Genomic DNA, 21,629 nt, shown 5'->3' on the forward strand with positions numbered 1-21,629 from the left:
TTTCCTTTTGATGATGGGTCCCCATTTTAACATAAAACCTGATCAGGGAATGCAATCCATAACTTGCATCCACTATTGTAGCGACACTGTTGTGTACTTAATTTACTCAATTATACTCACTTATTGATCACAGAAAATAATTATTATAGACTATAGTTTATATTATAAACGCATAAACTTCCTCGTGACATCAGTAATTTACACCCATCACCCTCAAGAGCACAATATCAATATGCAGTTACAGTAGGTACTTGTTAACCTGTCTGGGTGCCACTGACTTCAACACTGACCACCAGACTACTGAATGCCCGTGTACTAACCGTCTTTTATCTATGCCGTGTACTAAGTTTGTACTTTACTAAGTATCACTAAATAGTGTCACAGTGAGTACGGAACTACTGAATACTGATCAGAATTCAGAATGGGGCGTTGGGCTCTTTCAGAAATTAAGAAATTCAGAATGCACATTGCCACATCTCACAGAATTTAAAACTGATAAGGTTTGTTTACAAAGATAACCAGTTGGCATATTTTAAGTAGGAAAATAGAATAATTATTAATTGCTAAATTAGTAAATAATTATTTAATTTCTGCGAACAAGTACTCCTCTATGGTACTCTATGTAATCTATAAAATACTATTAGGTAGTAGGTACATATCTTATAATATATAATGTTCATTTTTTGCTATGAGACATGTCATTAGTGGAAAAATAAAATCGTACTTTTACAATTGTAATTCAACTTGAACAATAATCTCGCATTACTTTAGGAGATATTAAAGTATCTTAATATTAATAATCATGTGCAAAATCGGCATACCTTGGATTCCTGTAACATTCACAGTAACACCTATGATAGGTGGTTTCATGGGAAGCATTTTTGTTCGCAAAAACATCAAAGGATGGTACGAGGTAATCAAAAATAATATTTTAATCATTTTAGTTAACTAAAAGAGAAGATCTTATATAACATACATACATCTGTTGTAGACATTGAATCGACCATCCTGGAGGCCTCCAAATTATATGTTTGCTCCAGTTTGGACTACTTTGTATTTAGGAATGGGATACGCCTCATACATGGTGTACCGTAGTGGAGGTGGATTTTCTGGTAAGACTATGCCTAATGTTAGTAGAAAACCTGAAGTCATGTCACCGACAATTTTTTAAATTAAAGGTGCTGCAAAAATTCCTTTGGCACTATACGCATCACAATTGGTTTTAAATTGGGCATGGACGCCTTTATTCTTTGAATTTCATCAGTTAAAATGGGTAAACTGATTACATTTTTAATTGCCTACTATTGTATATTTTTAAATTATTCTAACAAATCATTATTTTTTTTCAGAGTTTAATTGAAATATGTGTTTTGTGGACAAACGTAGCTGGTTGCATTGTAACGTTTTACAAAATAAACAAAGTAGCTAGTTATTTGATGGTTCCATACTTAGGTTGGTTGTCGTTAGCAACAGCATTGACATATAACATTTATAAAAATAACCCTGAAATATCAGACAAAGTTAATAATGAATAGTTTTATTTATATTACAACATGTTTGTATGATATTTTTTTGTTATTAAAATTTAAATTGTCATCACTATATACATGTACGTTAAAAATCGTAAAAAAAATTTATTTTTATATTGTAAGATAATAATTAAAAAAGTGATAGTATCTAAAACAATCTAAAACTGTTATGCAAATAAAAATTGTATCTAGATTAATATTAGAGGTAATTTAGAGTTGAATACCTGTTGAAGAGAATATTTTCAAGATGATGCGATTGATATTATTAATTATAATTGTGACTGCAGTAGCAGCAGGTAGTGATTGAGTTGTTGTCTGGGGTCTCTGGTTGATGTATTGAATTGTATGACAATCCGAGAGACCCTCAAATTTTGTTTTATTTTAATAAAAAATGTTGGTGCCTGTTTATTGCTACTGTTTGTTTTGAGTTCAACCTAAAATTAAGGGTATATATAAGAGAAGATAAATTTGAAATGTTTGATATTTTTAGGTTCGCTAGATAAATAAAACATTTTATTTTTTACTCAAAAAGTTTGATTAACATATAATAATAGTTTCATAAAAATTTTTCTTACTAGAATTTAAAAAAAATGTTTAGCATAAGACCACTTTCTTTTTTTTACGTGCTTTTGAAAAACAAATTTTGATGTAAATGATATGTATCTTTAATTTAATTTAACGATATACAAGTATCATTAAATAATGTTAGTTTTTTATCAGAATTAAAAAAATATATTGCTTGTAGAAATTTGTTCAATGCACTAGTACTTAAATTGTCATTTTAAGTTATTTATTGACATTTGAATTTAAATTATTATTTTATGTGTTTCACCATCCACCTTTTAGAGCAGTAAAAATTAAAAATGCATCAATTTTTACCCGAAAGGTTTTTCGGGTAGAAAATTGGATCCATTTGGTTCTCGATTAGATCAAAATTAAAAAACTTCCAGTATTTATCATAATAATCAGGGGAAATGGTAAAACTAGTTTTTGATGTATCGATATTATTTTTTTAAGTAAGTTCCTCAAAATGTAATAACCACCGGGTTAGGTTAGGTTAGGTAAGTAGTTAATTTAGGAGCCGACAGTTGAAGGGGAATACTGGAAAAAAAAACAATTTTAAAATAAAAAATATATTAATTGATTATGTACATTAAAAAAATGTAAATTGAATAAAAATTTTTAAAATTATTACTTTTGAAAATGTTTATTTAATTGCATAGAACTATGTGAAAATTGTGCGGTTAGTCACAGAATTTGTTAATATTTTCTGTGGTATGTCTGTAGACATTACACCAATTACCAAGTAGGCTTAATTAGATAGCCTTAATAAATGTATTATTATTATTAAGGCTTTCTAGTGTAAAGGTAATATAGTTTTTTATAACACTGTAGGTTAGGTTAGTAAGTAGTAACTACTAACTAACTAAGTAGGCATTATACTATAAATACTATAAATCACGGACTTAGATAGGTATGTAATATAATATCTTAGTTTATGGTAACTGGTAAGCACTAAGCACAGAATAGATTAAATTTTAGGTATAAGGTCTATGGTATAATATCAATTTGTTGTTTTGTTAACTCTTATCATTTGATAGTGCATTTTATACTTGATATAATTCTATGAATACATTATTTGTAATTTCGTCACTTCTCACTTCTGTACTGTCTAGTGTCTACTCTTTTGTCTAGATAGTAGATTTGTAGATACTGATCACACTATTCACTTCACTATATAGAACTTCATGCTTAGTTACTCATTAGTCGTCACTGGTGACACGACTGTCACGGATGAACGACCCTAAAAGTACGGTTTTAAGTTCTTAATAATTAAGTTGTGGACCTGATTGATGACGGTATATCATTGAGAAGAATTATAAAATATTTATAGAATAGCACTATGATTTATAACTTAAAAGAGTTAAAATATTATTAAACATTATGGTATTGTCTCAATAATTATGCGTAGTTGTTTTCAATCAGAATACAAATAGTTTTATATTTTGTACAAATATCTTCACATTAATTTTTAAATAATTATTTAATAACATGGATTCGTTAATTAAAAGTGTTGGCGAGAGTGATTATCAACCCGAAAAATGTATGTATAATGTAATACTTTCGAGTAGCAAAAAATATTCATGTATGATTCGTGTATTAATTTAGATGTCAAAGAGTTATCTCAGAGATGTATGGGTCCTGAAGAATTGTTGCAACAGAAGACAAATGTACAATCATTGGGTGAACAAATAAACACAATGCTCAAGAAAAATGTGTTTTACAATTATATTCAATTTATTGACACCGCAAAAGAAATAGCTAGTAAGTTGTAAAAAAAATTATATTATTTGTTAAATTTCCATAAATGATTATTACATTTTTATATTATAGACTTAGAGGGCGAAATGTATCAACTGTCACATTTACTAACTGAACAAGGATCTTTACTTAATTCATTGGCTAGTTCTTCAATTGTCAGCGAAAAAATGTCTAACTCCGGCAAAGAAGTGAATGGTGTTCAGAACGCTGAAGTAGATAATGTAGTTGAAGAAAAGAGAGTTCATAAATTGCTGAATATTATGGAAAGAGTAGAAAACTGCAATGTTAGTATTACCTTTCTATAATATAGTTTTCAAGTAGTTATAGTATTTATAATAAGCTTGATTCTAGAATTTAGTTGATGTTGCTGATCGTAAGTGTTTGCATGAAGGAGATTTATTAGAATTGGATCCTATTGAAAATACACCAGTCCAAAGAATTCATTGTTATCTATTTAATGATATTTGTATTGTTACCAGTTGGTTGTCTAGCAGGTAATTAGTAATTATAGTCAAAAGCATGTATCGCAACAGACTTTAAATTTTACTTGTTTAATTTTAGACGAGGACCAGCTAGATATAGATTTCAGTCAATGTATGATTTATGTAATCTTGCTGTTGTAAATATTAAAGATATTAAAAATTCGTTTAAATTGCTTGCTTTTCCTGAAACAAGAGTATTTCAAGCACCAAATACTGGACTTAAGGTTAGTGATTTCCAATGTTATAAAATTAATTTAACATGTTATAACTATTTATAGAATGATTGGTTATCAAAATTTGAAGTCGCTAAAAAGTCACAAATCTTGGTTGAAAACAAAATGAAAAGTGCTGTTGACCATAAAATGATCCAAAGAACAGATTCCATTCAATTAGTTCATAATTGTGAGAATTAAATTTGATTTAGATTAATATTATTATTCTGAAAAGTGAATAGTTGTTATATTATTACTATCTGATAGAGTTAGATGATTAAGTACATGTATGATATGAATTAGTTTAATCTAAATTCCAAATAATTAATCTCAAAAAGTTATTATTAGAAAAAAATTTATCATTTTTAAAAGCAGCCAGCAAACTGTATTTTATTTTATATTTTGCAATCAGAATCTGAGTTGAGCAATAAGTGTATTAATTTAGCAACTTTTTTTTCTGCCTGTCTTCACCTTTTCGGGTCAGTAAGAATGATTCAATTTTCAGCTTTGAGGATAGTTTCTGTTAAAAAATTGGAACTAGTTGATACTTTTTTGTGGGGAGGGGGGAAAGCGTTAATATTGATATTTTTGAAACATAGTTTGCGATCCAGCAGCCTGTGACACACTGCTCATGTGAACACTTCTTCCAAGGCAGGAATATACACTTATTGTTGTAAACTTACTTACATTAATATACAAATATAAAAAAATAATTTAAAATAATAATTAATTCAATATAAAAAATAAATATATTATTACAATAGTTAACTTGTTATTGATTTACTAATGTTTAACTTAAATATAGTAAGTAAGTAGCAAAGAAAACACTTATGGTATCTGCTATTATCAGAATATAACATTTTATAAACAATAAAATAGTATTTATATTATGTTCTTACATTTTTGAACATTAACATGACTAAAAATGTTAAAATAAGTTGATGTACAATTTTAGCATTTGAACCTGAAACACCAGAACCTGAATTACCTGAATGGATTATTGATTTAGCAGATGATTTAGATGTATTGATTGCTCAAAGACATTTTGAAGATGCAAATTCTTTGATTAGTAAAGCCAGACAATATTTAGAGGAACAAACTGATCAAATTTCAACATCAATTGAACAAGAAATAAAGTATATATTTTTTTTACATTGTTTTTAATAATTACTATTATGTTCTTGGATAATAATTGATTTGATTAAGACCACATCTATACACCCGCTTCTTACTACTATTAATAAAAACATTGTAGTAAAAATCTGGTACTCATATTTGTTATGTTAAGTGTGTGTAAGACTAAGACAACACAGCGGGTAGAACGTCATCTTAAAGTAGCTGCTCTCTGATTCAATCGCTCTTTCAGCCTTCTCCTAGAAAAAAATGATAGCTATTCTCTGTGCCACAAGAGAAGTAACCTGTGTCTCCACCAAATTGCTTTTGAATCCTCGCATTTCCCACCTTTTTGACATATTGATAATACACGATCACAATGATGCCACAATGCTACACTGAATGGCACAAAGTGAGAGAAATGGGGCCTCGTAACAGTCGTTGCTGTCAGTTAACATGCTTGAAACGAGTTACTTCACTTGTGGTACAGAGTATAAAAAACTAAATATAATAAATGATGTACATTGGTAATAATAACATATAATGTTATTCGACCAGAACATAATTTTTAAATTTGAGTGAATCATCGTACAATATATTTTCATGTATATTTTTCATTATATATTTATTTGTATACATATAAATGAATGTTACAAAAACCTGTTTAAATATGCTTACAAGTTTAAGATTTCTATACATAATTTGTTATAGTTAGATAGATAGAAAGATAAAATAACTGTTTAATATTACAGAACTAAATTAGAAAATCGTATTCAAGCATTAACATTAGTTTTAACTAAAGAACTTCAAGTTTCTCCAGATAAGTCACATAAAGGTGGACTACGAGCAGCTCGAAGAGCAGTTAGAATATTAAATCAATTGGATAAATCTTCACAAGTATATAATAATACAAAAAAAAAAATATTTTGTTTTATACCACTTGTATTTTATTATAGGCATGTGATTTGTTTTTGAAAGTTTGTTCAAATTTATTGAAATCTCAATTACAGTATGTAAAACGTGATGGTGCAATGTCAACATTTGTTAAAAAATATTCAATGGTGTTTTTTGGAACTACGATAGAAATTACACATGAATTTTTATACAAAGCTTTTCCAAATAGCTCAGCATGTTCTTCAGGTACTATCACTAATAAGTAATTGATATATAATATAGCTGTATGATAAAAATCTGTTTAGCTTTTATTTTATGGATAATTCAAGAAGTCAATGATTTTATGGTAGTTTTAATCAAACATATGTTTGTTCCTCAAACATCACTGTCCAATTTATCTGAGTGTATAAAAGTGATACACAAAAATTGTCAAGAGGTAATATTAATATTATTTAATAGTAATTATCTGTGCTTAACACTAATTAAGTATTGTAAATTAGAATATTACTCTGAAAGTTTATAAGAAAAAGTAGAGTAACACTCTAATGTATATTAGGTGTCTAGAGAGTTGCTGCTATGGATGTGTTAAATTTGAATTCAATCATTTTTAGCAAAGGCAGTCTGTCAGCCTATAAGATTACTAAGTATATTTGATGATATTATCGTTATTAAAGTAATCGATTTTACTATTAGACATTAGTACTACAGTAGGTTAAATTCATTTTTGCTCAAAAATTTGCATTTTAAAATGCCATTGTGTAAATAAAATATAATAATATACTTTATAAGTTTCAAGTACCCACAAATAATATTTTTAAATTATAAAAAAATAACTAAAATTGTTAGTTTTGGTTTATATATGTAATTTTGTTCAAATATTTACACTTAAAATGTTTTGTAAAAAAGAACTATGTTTATATTTTTTAGATTCATTGGTTACAGTATAAACTATTTTTAAAAATCTTGTTTTAAATTTTCAATCTTAAGCTTTAAAAAATGAAATATTTTATACATTTTTGTCTACAATTTAATTTGAACTTTAAATACTTGTAATAGATTGTGCCGTTGGATCTTTAATATTTATCAACTACTACTATAACAACAAATAAAAATGTATCGATATTTATACTAATTATTAAAATCTAAAAAAATTTTAAATTTTAAATGTTCATAGACAGCTCAAAACGAGTCAAAGTATGTTGAAAATATTATCATATATACAAAACGATAGATAAACATTTGATGAAAATTGTATCTACAGCTGATAGTTTTTAAATAACAATAAAATAATACAAATTTTTTTTATTAAATTTGGGAAAACTCAAGAGGACGATGTGTTGCCTCCGACTTTCAAGTGCTTAACCTAGAAAACTGTACTCTCAGCCGATCATGTTTAGCTCTGTTTAAAAATTGTTAAAATTAACCTTTACAATTTAAAGCTAATATTATTTATGCGATCTCATGGGCTTTTTATTATATTTTAATTGTATTAAATAGCAACAGTACTTAATGAAGCAAAATGTTTCTATAAAAAATTTCACACAAAATTACCTGTCCATTATAATCTTCTTATAAAAAAATTATCTACCTTATCCATTCCAGGGAATCCCCCAAGGCGGCTTATTATGAAGATGGTGTCGCGACCTTTTAACTGAAACTTAAATAGCTCAGTTTATTAAGTCAGAGGAAAAATAAATAAATAAAAACTCAAAATAAGTAGTGTCACTAATGGGTGGCTTCTTCCCTCAAAAATTCAAATGTAAATACCCTTTGTTACATTTGCTTATCATTCTGTGCAAGAATAGATATTAAATTTCTTATATAAAAAAAAAACTATGAGTATTTTCAGATCTATGTAAATTTCAAATCTTAATGAATTTCTAACTAAATAATTTGTCAATTATCATGATTTTGATTTGTTTTATTCAAGAAATAAAACACAAAATTGTCCAAGCCTAAAATTGCTCAAAAAGTATTACAATATTATGATGTATAGAAATTGCTAATTTAAACATTTAGTGAAAATGTTGTATATCTACGGGTTTTTTTTATAATAAGGTTCAAAAACAGGTTTTCTTTCACTTTTTGTTTGTTTTTCCTGATGCTTTGAAATGTATTGAAAATTTTTCCTTTTGATTCCTTAAAGTACCAACTAGATTCACTTTCTTATAAGAATAGATGCTATTGAAGAAAATCAAAACATTTCCACTGTCCCAAAAGATAATGACATAAACACACACAAAAAAAAACAACAGATTATTATTAAATCAATATATTCATTGCTCCTCTCAGAATCTAAAATATACATTAAAAAAACAATGCAAAAATTTTTTTTTATTATTTCTTATTTATTAGATGTATTCAATCTTAAATTTAAATTTACCTATAAAATAAATATAATATAAAAGATCTTTCATAACATTTATTTTGAAAACAATACTATTAAATTATTCAAATCGGAAACAAGGGTAAATTTTTGTTCGCTTTTTTTTTTTTTTCTTTATTTGGAATAAACAATCTGTACCTATGAGGCACAATGAGTACATGCGATGAGAGATACAACATATACAATTAACATTAGGAACTTCTCTTATTTAACATAAATTTATGAAAAATATTAAAGAAATCTAAATTGAATGATAATAAACTAAAAAAGCACCAAAACAATAAAAAAAATTTATAGATACTCACCATCAAGTATCTATACTCAGAAACTTTGATACATATAACAATGTAATGTTTTCTCTGTTATTTTTAATCTTTTTGTGTGTAAGTCCTGTTAAGATAAAGGGCATGTATATGGTTATTTTTATCAACTATCCACAAAATGTATTTTAACATCTAATACATGTCCATATGTGTATTTATTTTTAGTTATGTGATTATGGAATAGATCTTCAATTTCAAATTGATGGGCAACTTAGAATTCCACTTACAAAATCAATAAATGATATTAAGGACAAGACTATTGAAGTAATTAAAATAAGATTTTCTGAGGATAAATGGAAACCTTTCAATCTAAAAACTAAACAACAGAGAGATAAAATTGTTGAAGAGTATACAAATTATGGGTTTTCAAACATTGAATCTTACAATAAAGGTTAATCTGGACCTAGAAATGATGTAACGCGATGGGCAATAAAATAAATTTGGTGTTTTTAGGTGATTCGTGGATAATGCTAACTCAAAACACAATAACCTTCACACGCACTTACCTATTACTTCTAAATGATTGCTTAGTGCTGTATTCAACTGATTTGGCCAATGTTATTGATCAACTACTTTATGAAGTTTTTGCTGCTCATTGTAATTACATAAAGAGCTCTTTAAAAAATAAAAACTTTGTAAATGATGTAAGTATTTTTAAATAACTAAACAATTTTAAGTTTTTAATACTAATACTTTATTTAAATTTATAGATAAATATTATTACAACAAATGCCAGATTTATCCTAGACATATTTTTAACCCATTGTTTTAAAGTGTATTCGGCATCTACGGGAAATGTAAATCCACAAATTCACACCCGTTTAAAATCAGAATTTGGTGTAATTCCTACCCAAAATATAACTGGTTATATTTAAAATTGTACATTTATTTTAATAAAATAGTAATATTATTTTAAATGTTTTAATACTTTATATGAATAAGCCATCATTTGTTTTATTATGTTTTCATAATATATATATATATATAATTTTTATATTATGTTCAATTTAATTGTATTTATTTAATATTATTATTTATACACTTTTATTTATACTCTTTACTATTACATGTATTTATTTATATGAGTATTAATTTGCTGGCTGTTTTTATATTTTATGTTTAAATGTAAATTGTTATTTATTTCTATATTATTAATTTAGAAAAAAAGGCCATAAATTTAAAATATAAACAATACTTATTTAGTTCATATTTAATAAAAATTATCTAGAAAAAATGAATAATATATAACAAATAAAAAGTTTAGAATACTTCTTGCATAAACTTAATAGTTTGTACTTTGGAAAACTAAAAATGTACTACAATTGTATTTAAAAAAATGAATTTTAAACTTATCAATTGGATTCTATAGTATATTTGTTTAACTGAACCAAGTAAGTTGTACACTTGGATAGGTACTTCACTTTTTCCTTGAATAACTGCTTTATTCAAATTCTGATTTTTAAATTGTTTGATATATGTAAAGACCTTGTATTTAATTTATTGAGTTATAACTTTGAGTATGTTGCAACCCATGCTTAAATTTTGATGAAAACGTTTGTACATTGATTTAGCTAATTTAGTGGTTATGTAGGGAAAGGTTTGAGAAAAAAAATAGTAGCTTAATATCATATGGTTGTAAAATATGAAAACTATTACATACCACACACTGATGTAGTGATGTGAATCTAAATTATGTATAATTTAAGCGGTTATCGTAAAAAAAAAAACAATTTAAAATAGTAATAAGTTCACAGAAATAAAATTATTATTAGATTAGCATAAGTATTTTTTAATATAGAGATACCTATTTAAATGGATATACAATATATCTTTCAATAAGTATTTATATTTTTACCCAAGTATTACAGAAGGCGATATTTTGACATTTGAACCGTTTGAACAATGTACAGTTAATTAAATTTATTTTATTGGGTAACTTCTTGACTACTTACATAATTTCACAAATTACCTATACCTATAAACAGTACTTAAATTGGAGGAAAATGGAATAGAACCACTAATTTTTTTTAAACTTTTTAGCCACCCTCTAGTTATATAAAGAAGAACTTTAAATATTTTTTTTATACATATATTATAATGTTGTTATCCTACATAAAATAATTATTAGATATAATTGACATTTGTGTTATGGTAATTAAATTTTTTTTTTAAATAATAACTACTTGTTACTAACTTACATGGTTATACTTGCCATTATGATAAATGTAACTAACTCTTACTTAGAAATCAAAATTCAATCCGTAAAGTGCATAATAGTAATAGGTAAACTATTTAGCCAAATATTGTCATTTGGCATACCCATATTTCCTATGTATACAAGAGAAGATCTAGTGCCACCACATTAAAGTGAATTTACTTTATGTGTACCTGCACTTTGTTTAAATTCATTTCATTTCCAAATTAATTATTTTGATTATTATGTTTTCAATATTTAAAACATTCAAATACTATTCTTTATTATTTTATAAATACAGTGATGTGTACTATACTACTATATTATATTGCTGAGTTAGAATATTGCCATGAACTAAGAAATTATACAAGTGTAAAGTAGTAGCAAAAAGGGGAAGTTATAAAAGAAAAAAGATAAACTTTTAAGAAAAAATATGGACTCCTTGGACCAATATTTCAAAACAGATAGTGAAGTACCTATTCAAATATGTTTGGTGTACCTATTTATGATCCCCCCATCCCGGTAATATTTACTTAATTTAGCTTATTTTATTTTAAATTATAATTTATTTGGTCTTTGAGTACCTAGCAGTTTAACAACTTTAACAATTATTAATAACCTAGTTCAGTCAGTTATACTTTATACATGCATATGTGACATGTTTTCTTGTATGAACTGTATGACTAATGACTATCATCATATATGACTTTATGAGTATGTTAATTGTTGTTCAAAATACAAAAGATCTTCTTACAATGTTATTTATGATATTATTATAATTTATAATATACATATTAACATGAAATAATAATTGATTTTATAATTACAAACTTAGTACTTTAAAGAGTTTAGTGCAGGTAATTAACTGATTGATTAGATTTAACTGAGTAAAAATTCGCCTAAAAAGTTTTTCTCTAGTCTACCACTTTATAACAATCATTGAAATCGGAAAATCATAATATGAGTTAGCAATGTAAATTTCATAGACCATTGTCTTGTCTATGTCTTAATTATATTATCGCAGGTAGTTTAGATTAAAACTTAAAAATAGACCTACCTTTCACCAGTAAAAATTAAAATATAACTTATTAAGTATATTATATACTTTAAAATCCATATTACTAATGAATCTGACATTATAGACATTAAGCGTTTATAAAACAAGCGAACTATTATTGATTTGAATTAATAATTATTATTATTATATTCAATACTATTCATTTCATTTCTTTTCAGTTTCTTTGAACAGGAAAATATATTTATTAATTTAAAATATGTACAACAAAACAACAATATAATTTTAAAACTATAAAATTGTTTTATTCGTAAATCATAATTCATAACAAATGAGGAATTTCAAAAAGTAGCGCAATCAAGATACCGGTATATTGAACCATGGTTCTGGTATATCACATTCCCTTTGCTTTCAACGATATGTCCCGAGGTTAACCGAGAGTGAAAACATCCGAGTTCGGCATTTTTGAAGGACCTGAGATGTGATTGGATCATCCATTTTGTTGATCAAACTCTGAAGTCACATGTTCGCACTGAGCGAATTTTCTTTGTGTCTTACTTCAGGTTAAGTCCGTGAAAGTGGATTTTTAACCATAAGTGTTTTAAATTTTTACGTAGAGTTAGCTTAATATAAGTCAATTGTTGCCGACCAACCATTTGCGGACGGTAATTATTTACAAGACTCAAAATGAACGCTGAAAAATTGAAAAAACTCAGTGACCAGGTGAGAATAGGCGGTAAAGGCACACCACGACGAAAGAAGAAGGTTGTACACACCACAGCAGCCACAGACGACAAAAAACTCCAAAGTACACTTAAAAAGTTAACCGTTAACACAATACCTGGAATCGAAGAAGTAAATATGATCAAAGATGATGGTACTGTGATACACTTTAACAATCCAAAAGCACAAGCTTCTCTGGCAGCAAACACATTTGCTATTACGGGGCATGGTGATACAAAATCAATGTCTGAACTACTACCGGGTATATTAAATCAGTTGGGTCATGAAGAAATTGGACAGTTAAAGCGTTATGCCAGCGGGTTTGCTAGCAATAATCTCATTAGTAAATCATTAATTGAAGATGATGATGAGGTGCCAGATTTGGTCGGTAACTTTGATGATGCTAGCAGAGAAGAGGCTGTAGCAAAAGGATCATCAGAAGAAAAGACCGACAGTACTGAGAAAGCTGTTGTCGAAGAAAATGCAGAGAGCTCAAAGAAGGAATAATAATTGGTAAACATACATTTATTTTTAAGGTCTTTTTTTATGGTTATAAAACATTTTAGTTACTGATTAACTTTTAGAAATGTTTCCTTTAAATTATCATCTACGTATATTTATAACAATTCAATTAAATAAAGAAAATTAACAAATATTTGTTCATGTTTTCTTTTGTTCTTCGAAATGTTTCAATAATTATTTTACCTATCTAAATGTATTTACTTGTTAAGGACTTTCTAAGACAAGAAATTAATGATTATATTTTGGGTCTTATTTTAATTTTATGAACTAAGCAGTAGTGTGCGTTGAAGTGAACTGAGTATCTACATAAGTTTCCATTTTAATTGTGTATTGTAATGTATGCACAGACACTCTTATACATAACTTAGTCGTTTGTATTCTGTTACCTGTAAGCCTTGCTATGATTCTGGCTTAAGTGCTGTGCTCACCAACATATCTACAGCTCTGGCGAGATTTGTTGTGAATGTTAAGTCAATTTTAGGTTAAAAATGATATTCCATAGTTGACTACATCATAATCCATATTTTAGAAATACTATTCTAATAATTATAATTATGTGTTATAATATAGAACTAAATATCCTATATTCCTATATTATCTATGCAATGATAATTTAAGTACTATTTTGGTTCCTTAAATTCTTTCAATAGTGCCTAATATTACTGTGATTATCTTAAGTTGGACGTTAAACACAGTGCATTAAAAAATCTTTAAATTAACTAAATAGTGATTTGATAAAATATAATATAGTTATGCTAAGTATTATAACCTAAATAAACACATTTTTATTTGATGGCCAAATACCATGCGTGCTACAAATTGTTCAGGTATGATCGGTAGTAAGCCTATTAAAATTAATTTGCTTATTGTTTACTAAAATATTAAAGGAAAACAATTCCTTCTTATATTATAGTATATTAAAAATCATTCCCAGTAAAATATTATAAAATTTGTGTTCCATACTATCATTAGAAATTTGGGTATGTTATGTACCTATAAATAATAATTAATTATATTCATAAATATTAATATATTGTTTTATTTCCTAATAAATAAATTTATTGCAGAAACTGGAGGTTGTAGATGCTTACTTCATTTATATGCTCACTTATTTATATTCAAGGATTATTTGGATTATATCCAAAATACTTTTGGATTTATTTTATATTTTTATCCTTACCTAAACCTCATGTTCCTACTTCTTAAAACCCTTAACTTATATAAAAAGTCTAACTTCAAAACAATTTTTATATCAAATCATTTTTTTTTTTTTAGTTGTAATAATATGTATTTATTCTTTTATATTTCAGGATTGGTGGTGACTAAAACAACAACACATATTGAGAAAATTAATAATTTGCAGTAGTGACCATATTCAATCATAACTATATTAAAATTAAAACAAACAAACAATAGCATTTGATTCTAAGAATTAATATAACTGTAAATTTGAAAATTCATAAATACTTCTTTCACTTGTAAATCACTTTATATATTTTGTTCGGTGTACTTTTTGCTAAGTATAAATAAAATATACTATTATTACCTAAAATTGGTTTGATTTAACATGTTTATTTTTCTATTGTATTTTTATGTGGAAAACTCATATTTTTCATTTTAAATGAGCCTTGACTATATATCATATTATATAATATAAAATACTGTATACAAATAATTATTTGTTTTACATTTATTGATTTAATTGATGAAAAAATACAAGGTGATTGCAATAATAATGTAATATATAATGACAAAGTGTAAGTATATTGTGGAAGTGTATGAAATAAAGTTATTTTTCAATCAATATTAAACTCCAAAAGATTCTTTAAGGTTTTTAAACGCATTTTCTGGGACAGATTTTGAAACGTAGTTCAGCAATTCCTTGATATCTGGAAATGAAATCAATAAATTTAATGATAATATTATATTAGTAAAATTTAAAAGGTTCCTTTTTTTGTTAAAGTATTTTACAATCCATACATTTTCACAATAAGTATTTTGTATTTAAAATATGATTAATAATCAGTGAAAAAAAAATGACAGAATAGTATGAAATGAGACTTCTTTAAAAATCTCCCATTGACACTTTCTATTTTGTATGTTAATTAATCATTCTTGGAGAAAATCACGACACCACTTACACTATAGGTTTCTGTGGGAATTACCAAGAACAGGAAGAAAACAAAATTAGAATGACTAAATGTTATATACAATTTGTAGCGTGCAATATTTAGGTAAAATATATTTCTTATTCTTCGATGCCTAACAAAATCATGTTGTATGTGCATAACATACATTTGAAACTTAAATAGTACTTAATTGTTTATAAATGAATAATTGGTATGAATGCAGGATTGATATTTTTTTTTTAAGTTACAGTAATTATTTTAGTGTCCAAATATACTTACGCGATACTTCACTACTAGAACAAAACATAACTAACATTTGTAATCTTGGTAATTCACTTATGCCAATCAAGTAATCTGTTATATCACATCCATTTTTAATGAATTCTACCCGTAAAATTCTTAAAATATCCACAAATAGATCATTATCCATAGAATTACGTACAATTGATGGTATACGCTTACCAGGAATTTGCTAAATAAATGTAATTAGGTTATTGTAATAATTTAGGATGTAAACATACAATTTAAATCATACTTTTAAATATTGAAACAATAGTTTTGGATCATTTTGTAAGTATGCCCAATCTTGTTTGAGTTGTATATATGTTAGTGGAACAGGAGGTATAGCTGCATGTTTTTTTACAGTTTGAACAGAATCCTTTTTCGTGGGAGTAATTTCTTTGTTCATAGGTTGATCTTTATTTTTATTTTCACATACTTCTTTCAATGTGGTTTGTAGTAAATGTATATTGTTTAATTTTTCTTGGTCTACTTGAACATCTTTGATTTTGGGTGTACTGAAAGGTTTCTGAGGAAAGTAATTAACGAAAATCATATTTTTAAATTATCATGAACATTGTCACACAGTATTGAGACAGTTATTTCTAGCAAAAGATAAATTAAAATATAAATATATTGTTATTCAAAATGTAATATTTTTCTTATACATATACTTAAAATTCTGAAATATTAAATTAATTTTTGACTATTGGAGTCAACAAATATTGTACAGAATAGGTTATTGCAAATCAAATTTGTGTCTATTAAAATTGGTTATAAATACTTATTTCGCACTACAACTAGCCCTTCATAGAAGCACTTTGTTATGGCATTCACCATAAACTGGACATAAAAACTACCCAGTGCAATCTTTAGCATTAATAATCAATGGAATTAGTCACTAGTAGTCTAACCAATACTGAGGGTCTACAGGAAACAAAAGTTGAATAGAAACTGTTGACAATAAGTCAGTATATAAACCATACTACATGTAATGAGATATACACAGAGAATAAAAGGTAGTTCGATAATGATTCTAATAATAGTTAATTAAACATAAACAGTGTTTGTCGAGTTGGCAAATTAATAGTATTTAAGGGCTCAACAATTTTTAAAAGTATTTTTTTAAATATTGAAAGATTAAACACTCTTACTTTTGATCTTAAGTGTGGTGGTTTTTGTATAGAAGTTATTTGTTTACAATCAACTCTTTGAGGCCAATGGGGAATAACAATTTGTATTGGTTTGTCTTCTTCTTTACATAACAATTTTGAACTTAAAACTTTACTTTGTAAACTATTAGTTGTATTTGTTTTTTGACATTTAATATCAGAGATTTTCTGCATTTCACCCTATTTCAAAATAATATATTCAATTAGTAAGAGCACAAATATAAAATATTTCTCCAACCTGTTTAATTTTATTGTTCACAACTTCTATATCAAGTTTAGCTTGTTTGTTATTTGGTTCTATTTTTAAAACATCTTGTATATCTTTTTTAGCTTCATTGTACATTTCAAGAGCCATATAAGCAACACTTCTTCTTTGAAATGCTTTTACATATGTGTGATCCAGTTTAAGTGAAGATGTACAATCAATTATTGCTAGTTTAAATCTGTAAAAAAGAATTGCATTGCATAACACACTGAACAATAGGATTTTACAAAACGTCTTACTCCTTTGTCTTAAGATAGCATAATGCTCTATTGGCATAAAATATTGGATCTTTATCATAATATTCTATAGCTCTTGTGTACCTTAGTATGGCCTCAGCCCATTTCTGCTTTTGTACTAACGCGTTACCCTAAATTAAAAATAATTAAACTATTACTAAAATGTAGGTATAATAATAGATTGTATTCTATCTAGATCAAACAATACTTTTTATTTAAACAATTTCATTACAACTCAATGTAAATGATGCAGTTAAAAAATAAGACAAATAATACATTTTGAAAAAAAGTAGTTTTTTTTTATTTTTTTTATTAGCTGCTGGTATGAAACCATTTTAGCTCAACAATTATTTTCTTAAGGGTTTACAGCTTATATATATATACATCTAAGAAAGATACATATAACATAAAATACATACAACAATTAAATATAGCAATTATATAAGAAAAATATTAAACTAATTACAAGAAGTACAAGAAGAAATTATAGACAAATACAAAAAACGGCTAATTAGATGGCAAAACCAGCGTCCAAAATAAGTTTAATAATTTTGTTGATGACGATTTCAGAGTTAGAGTTGAGGATGGAAAAAAGGTTTGGAGAGATATTGAGGGCGCTAAATAATTTGAGTAGGTTTAGACGTTCGGAGCGGAGAGACGGACAATGAAAAAGTAAATGCTGGAGGTAGCAGACACTTTCAGTGGTATGAAGAGTGCACATGGGAGAGTCATTTAGACCAAGTTTATAGGCGTGGTCTGGTAAGAGAGAGTGGCCCACGCGGAGGCGGTTAAAACGTACAATTGTTGATCTAGGTAGGTTCAGGTTGTTGAACCAAGTCTTGTTGTTTGAAATTTTATAGGAGCAGTATTTTTATATTTGGAAGCAAAACCAACGGGTAAATTATTCCATTAGGTAGACCAAAGACTGAGGATGTGACGGCGTAAAAGGGGGGAGAAATCAGTCCAAGGTAATTGAGCTGGGGAAGGTAGGATTGTGATGGCAGTGGATTTGGCTAGCCGGTCGGCCACTTCGTTGTAGTTTTAAAAGTAGTTTTAAGAAGAAAAAATAAACATTACTTAATATTTACTAACATGGACTGTCATAAATCATAATCTACTTTGATAAATAATTTTGTTATTGTTTGTATATTTTAACCATATACACACATGTAATGTGTACAACACCTTAGACTACTAGACATTTGATGAGTGTATGGAAAGTGTAACAACATAAAGGCCGGGTTTCATTACTTGATTACTCCTCCGCACGGTAGTGTGTGGTAGCAGGGTAACATACATAGATTTATATAATATTGTATTTTTTGAAAAGACAGCCTGTATCAATGGTGTTGTTATACACAATTCTTGTCTAGTAGTAAAAGGTCTTTGAATTTAACAAGATGAATATTCATTTTAAGTTAGTAAAATAAATAGTGAAATATTATAGATTGTTTTATTAATTACCAAATTTTTTTCATATAAACCTTCTGACTGTTTTGATTGTAACTTGTTACTTAAACAATTTACACTTGAACCATAATTTTCGTTTTTCTTGGGTTCATTTTGAGTATCTAGTTCTTTGCAAGCATTATCCTAAGAAAATAAATAAAAATATAACTTTAGAGGTTTAATGGAATGTGGTTATAAATTATAATACATACAACATCAAACTTATCCCAAGCAGAGTAATCCCATGATGAAATTTTGCTTACACTAGCTTTGGGTGGATTAGTTTTAGGTTTTTTCTTTTCATTGGGATTCTAAAAATTAAACCGTCAGATGTACATATAAAAATATTTTTTGAAGCAATTCAGATTTCAGTATAAATCATACCGATGAAGAATGTTCTTTTCGCTTCATTTGTTCTTGCCAGATGTTCATATCACGCAAATAATTTGATAACTCTTCTTCATTCTCTTGTAATTGTTTTTTAAGTAAATATGGATTATTCATGCCAAAATGTTGAACTGGACACAAATCTTAGGAATTACATACAACTGAAACTTTAATATCAATAAATCAAAACCAGAAAATGAACACTATTAATAATAATCGTTAAATATTTGGGACTTAAGACTCGAGTTGCAAGATTAATGAATACCATAGACCTATAACAAATTTGTTAATATGTGTAAGGTATTTGCTATAGATGTTTTGGTACATTAATAGTTGCATATAGTATAAGTGATTAATGACTAGTGAGCACAACCATGCTAGTGAGTGCCGAGTAGTGAGTACGAATATCGGAGATTAAGAATTTACCATAGTCCATAAAGTATAGAATATTAAATAATTAAATGTGTTACTAGAAATATTTATACACACTTGATTTGATCACAGAATCATAGTACATAAACCTTAATAAGTTATAACTCTGTAAGGTCTATGCCGAATTGCCGAAATATAATATCAATATTCACCGCGGTCGTTCTGGCGACTGACAGTTGTAAATTGTAATAAGTATACACGGTAGACACTGTCCAGACTAGACCACCTATGTACCAGAAACGGCAACTACTTTATGAACGGCAAACTGCAGACCACGGCCAAGTACTTCCTACGGCCGCTACGGGTTTAATGTATATAATCTTACTCTATGGTATATAAACAATAATCATCGAGTATCTTTAATCGTGATCGTGATGCAGCCCTCAAATAGCGATTTTCATTATATGTTTATCGTCCGCTGAATACTGATCAATTTATTAATTATTATCAGTTCAGTTAAAGCTTTTTAAAAGTCTACAACAGTGCAATCTGCATAATATGATAATATTGAACAATATTTGTATGTTCTGTGGTTAGATCACGGCTATAGATACTATGGTTGCACGACGATGAAAATTTTTTGACCGTGCAATGTTCTTATCAAAAACCTCGTGACTGCTAGCGCTTTCAGCGGAACTTGTAGTCTACCTAATCAATCAACTCGGTTCACCTTCACTTCACTTGAATGAGTTGAATTACTAATCTCAATTCTCAATTCTTTTAACGATTCTCAATTACCTATAATATATATATACCTATAATTATGGCTATATAGTATATAGTTCCACCGAGGCACTAAATCATATTAAATCATAGCTCTCGCAAAGTTTCATATGAATATCATTATACTATAAGATACAATATGCATAAGTCATTTTTCGTAGAATTGTAAATTAATTTGTGTCAATTCTGAATTATTTGAAATTAACTGTGGAACACTAGTCAAAGTCATGTGAGTTGCCGATTTGGCTCACTCTGATTTAACTCATTCAGCTCATCTTTGATATTCAACTCTTTGAATCAAATAGTTCATGAACTACACACCTCTATGCAAATTGCAACGTACTCTGGAATTGTGCACTGGAACTGTGCAGTGTGCTGGGTGCGGGTGCCCACACATACTACATTGTACATAGTACATAATATGACTTATAGCAGGACACAGAGATTATAAAGTTATTGATTTTGTGATTAGTAATAACAGTTAATAGGTAGGTAATTATTAATATTTTGTATTTAATAAAACAACTATTATTATACACCTATATAATATTTAATAGTAATTAGACTGCATTAAATATTAATATTCACACAAAATAGGTTAAATGTAATCAAATAAATGTATATTATAATAGGTACATAATATATAAATATATTTATGTATGAACCAACTTTTATTTGAAAAAAAACCCGGGATTTGAAAAATAATATGACAACTTAATGGTACACCACAAATTCCGCTAAAAGCGCTAGTAATCTAGAGGTTTTTGATAAGAACATATAACGCCGTTTTCTTCTGCAACACGCTATATGCCGTCGCGCAACCATTCATATCTATAGCCGTG

General features: G+C 27.3%; 4 protein-coding genes across 7 annotated transcripts; 3 read left to right on the plus strand and 1 right to left on the minus strand.

The window, feature by feature from the left end:
- Positions 1-281: 281 nt before the first annotated feature.
- LOC111035387 (translocator protein) lies at positions 282-1,584 on the plus strand. The gene is made up of 4 exons (XM_022316984.1): positions 282-913; positions 992-1,112; positions 1,179-1,273; positions 1,350-1,584. Exons 1-4 carry the CDS (start codon positions 803-805, stop codon positions 1,533-1,535), a joined length of 513 nt encoding a protein of 170 aa, XP_022172676.1. The 5' UTR covers positions 282-802; the 3' UTR covers positions 1,536-1,584.
- Positions 1,585-3,009: 1,425 nt separating this feature from the next.
- LOC111035381 (exocyst complex component 8) lies at positions 3,010-10,209 on the plus strand. 2 transcript variants are annotated; one of them, XM_022316971.1, is made up of 13 exons: positions 3,582-3,633; positions 3,699-3,854; positions 3,924-4,135; positions 4,203-4,345; positions 4,413-4,557; positions 4,612-4,735; positions 5,501-5,681; positions 6,411-6,555; positions 6,615-6,798; positions 6,858-6,988; positions 9,427-9,652; positions 9,715-9,905; positions 9,972-10,209. In XM_022316971.1, the coding sequence occupies exons 1-13, from the start codon at positions 3,582-3,584 to the stop codon at positions 10,134-10,136; spliced, it is 2,055 nt and encodes a 684-aa protein (XP_022172663.1). In that variant the 3' UTR covers positions 10,137-10,209. The 2 variants fall into 2 exon arrangements, with proteins under 2 accessions (XP_022172664.1, XP_022172663.1); XM_022316972.1 differs by lacking the exons at positions 4,203-4,345; positions 4,413-4,557 and having other exon boundaries at positions 3,010-3,633.
- A 2,749-nt stretch (positions 10,210-12,958) lies between these two features.
- Positions 12,959-15,205, plus strand: LOC111035382 (transcription factor BTF3 homolog 4-like). The gene is made up of 2 exons (XM_022316973.1): positions 12,959-13,706; positions 15,026-15,205. Exon 1 carries the CDS (start codon positions 13,158-13,160, stop codon positions 13,698-13,700), a length of 543 nt encoding a protein of 180 aa, XP_022172665.1. The 5' UTR covers positions 12,959-13,157; the 3' UTR covers positions 13,701-13,706; positions 15,026-15,205.
- Positions 15,206-15,393: 188 nt separating this feature from the next.
- Positions 15,394-21,295, minus strand: LOC111035374 (RNA polymerase II-associated protein 3-like). 3 transcript variants are annotated; one of them, XM_022316965.1, is made up of 10 exons: positions 20,390-21,295; positions 19,630-19,799; positions 19,458-19,556; positions 19,261-19,389; positions 17,800-17,927; positions 17,534-17,738; positions 17,278-17,475; positions 16,380-16,652; positions 16,124-16,316; positions 15,394-15,604 (listed from the first exon to the last, which is right to left on the minus strand). In XM_022316965.1, the coding sequence occupies exons 2-10, from the start codon at positions 19,747-19,749 to the stop codon at positions 15,522-15,524; spliced, it is 1,428 nt and encodes a 475-aa protein (XP_022172657.1). In that variant the 5' UTR covers positions 19,750-19,799; positions 20,390-21,295; the 3' UTR covers positions 15,394-15,521. The 3 variants fall into 3 exon arrangements, with proteins under 3 accessions (XP_022172657.1, XP_022172656.1, XP_022172655.1); XM_022316964.1 differs by having other exon boundaries at positions 20,217-21,295; XM_022316963.1 differs by having other exon boundaries at positions 20,122-21,295.
- Positions 21,296-21,629: the final 334 nt, after the last annotated feature.

The sequence above is a fragment of the Myzus persicae genome, unplaced genomic scaffold (assembly GCF_001856785.1).
Source record: "Myzus persicae strain clone G006 unplaced genomic scaffold, MPER_G0061.0, whole genome shotgun sequence".
Taxonomy (NCBI): domain Eukaryota; kingdom Metazoa; phylum Arthropoda; class Insecta; order Hemiptera; family Aphididae; genus Myzus; species Myzus persicae.

Coding starts and splice junctions, on each gene's coding strand:
- LOC111035382 (XM_022316973.1), top strand. CDS start 13,158: ATGAACGCTGAAAAATTGAAAAAACTCAGTGACCAGGTGAGAATAGGC.
- LOC111035381 (XM_022316971.1), top strand. CDS start 3,582: ATGGATTCGTTAATTAAAAGTGTTGGCGAGAGTGATTATCAACCCGAA. Junction 3,855..3,923: donor CACCGCAAAAGAAATAGCTA/GTAAGTTGTAAA, acceptor TTTATATTATAG/ACTTAGAGGGCGAAATGTAT. Junction 5,682..6,410: donor TCAATTGAACAAGAAATAAA/GTATATATTTTT, acceptor TTAATATTACAG/AACTAAATTAGAAAATCGTA.
- LOC111035374 (XM_022316965.1), bottom strand. CDS start 19,749: ATGAATAATCCATATTTACTTAAAAAACAATTACAAGAGAATGAAGAA. Junction 17,928..19,260: donor GTTTATATGAAAAAAATTTG/GTAATTAATAAA, acceptor TTTTTAATTTAG/GGTAACGCGTTAGTACAAAA. Junction 15,605..16,123: donor TTCTAGTAGTGAAGTATCGC/GTAAGTATATTT, acceptor TTTCATTTCCAG/ATATCAAGGAATTGCTGAAC.
- LOC111035387 (XM_022316984.1), top strand. CDS start 803: ATGTGCAAAATCGGCATACCTTGGATTCCTGTAACATTCACAGTAACA. Junction 1,113..1,178: donor TAGTGGAGGTGGATTTTCTG/GTAAGACTATGC, acceptor TTTAAATTAAAG/GTGCTGCAAAAATTCCTTTG. Junction 1,274..1,349: donor AATTTCATCAGTTAAAATGG/GTAAACTGATTA, acceptor ATTTTTTTTCAG/AGTTTAATTGAAATATGTGT.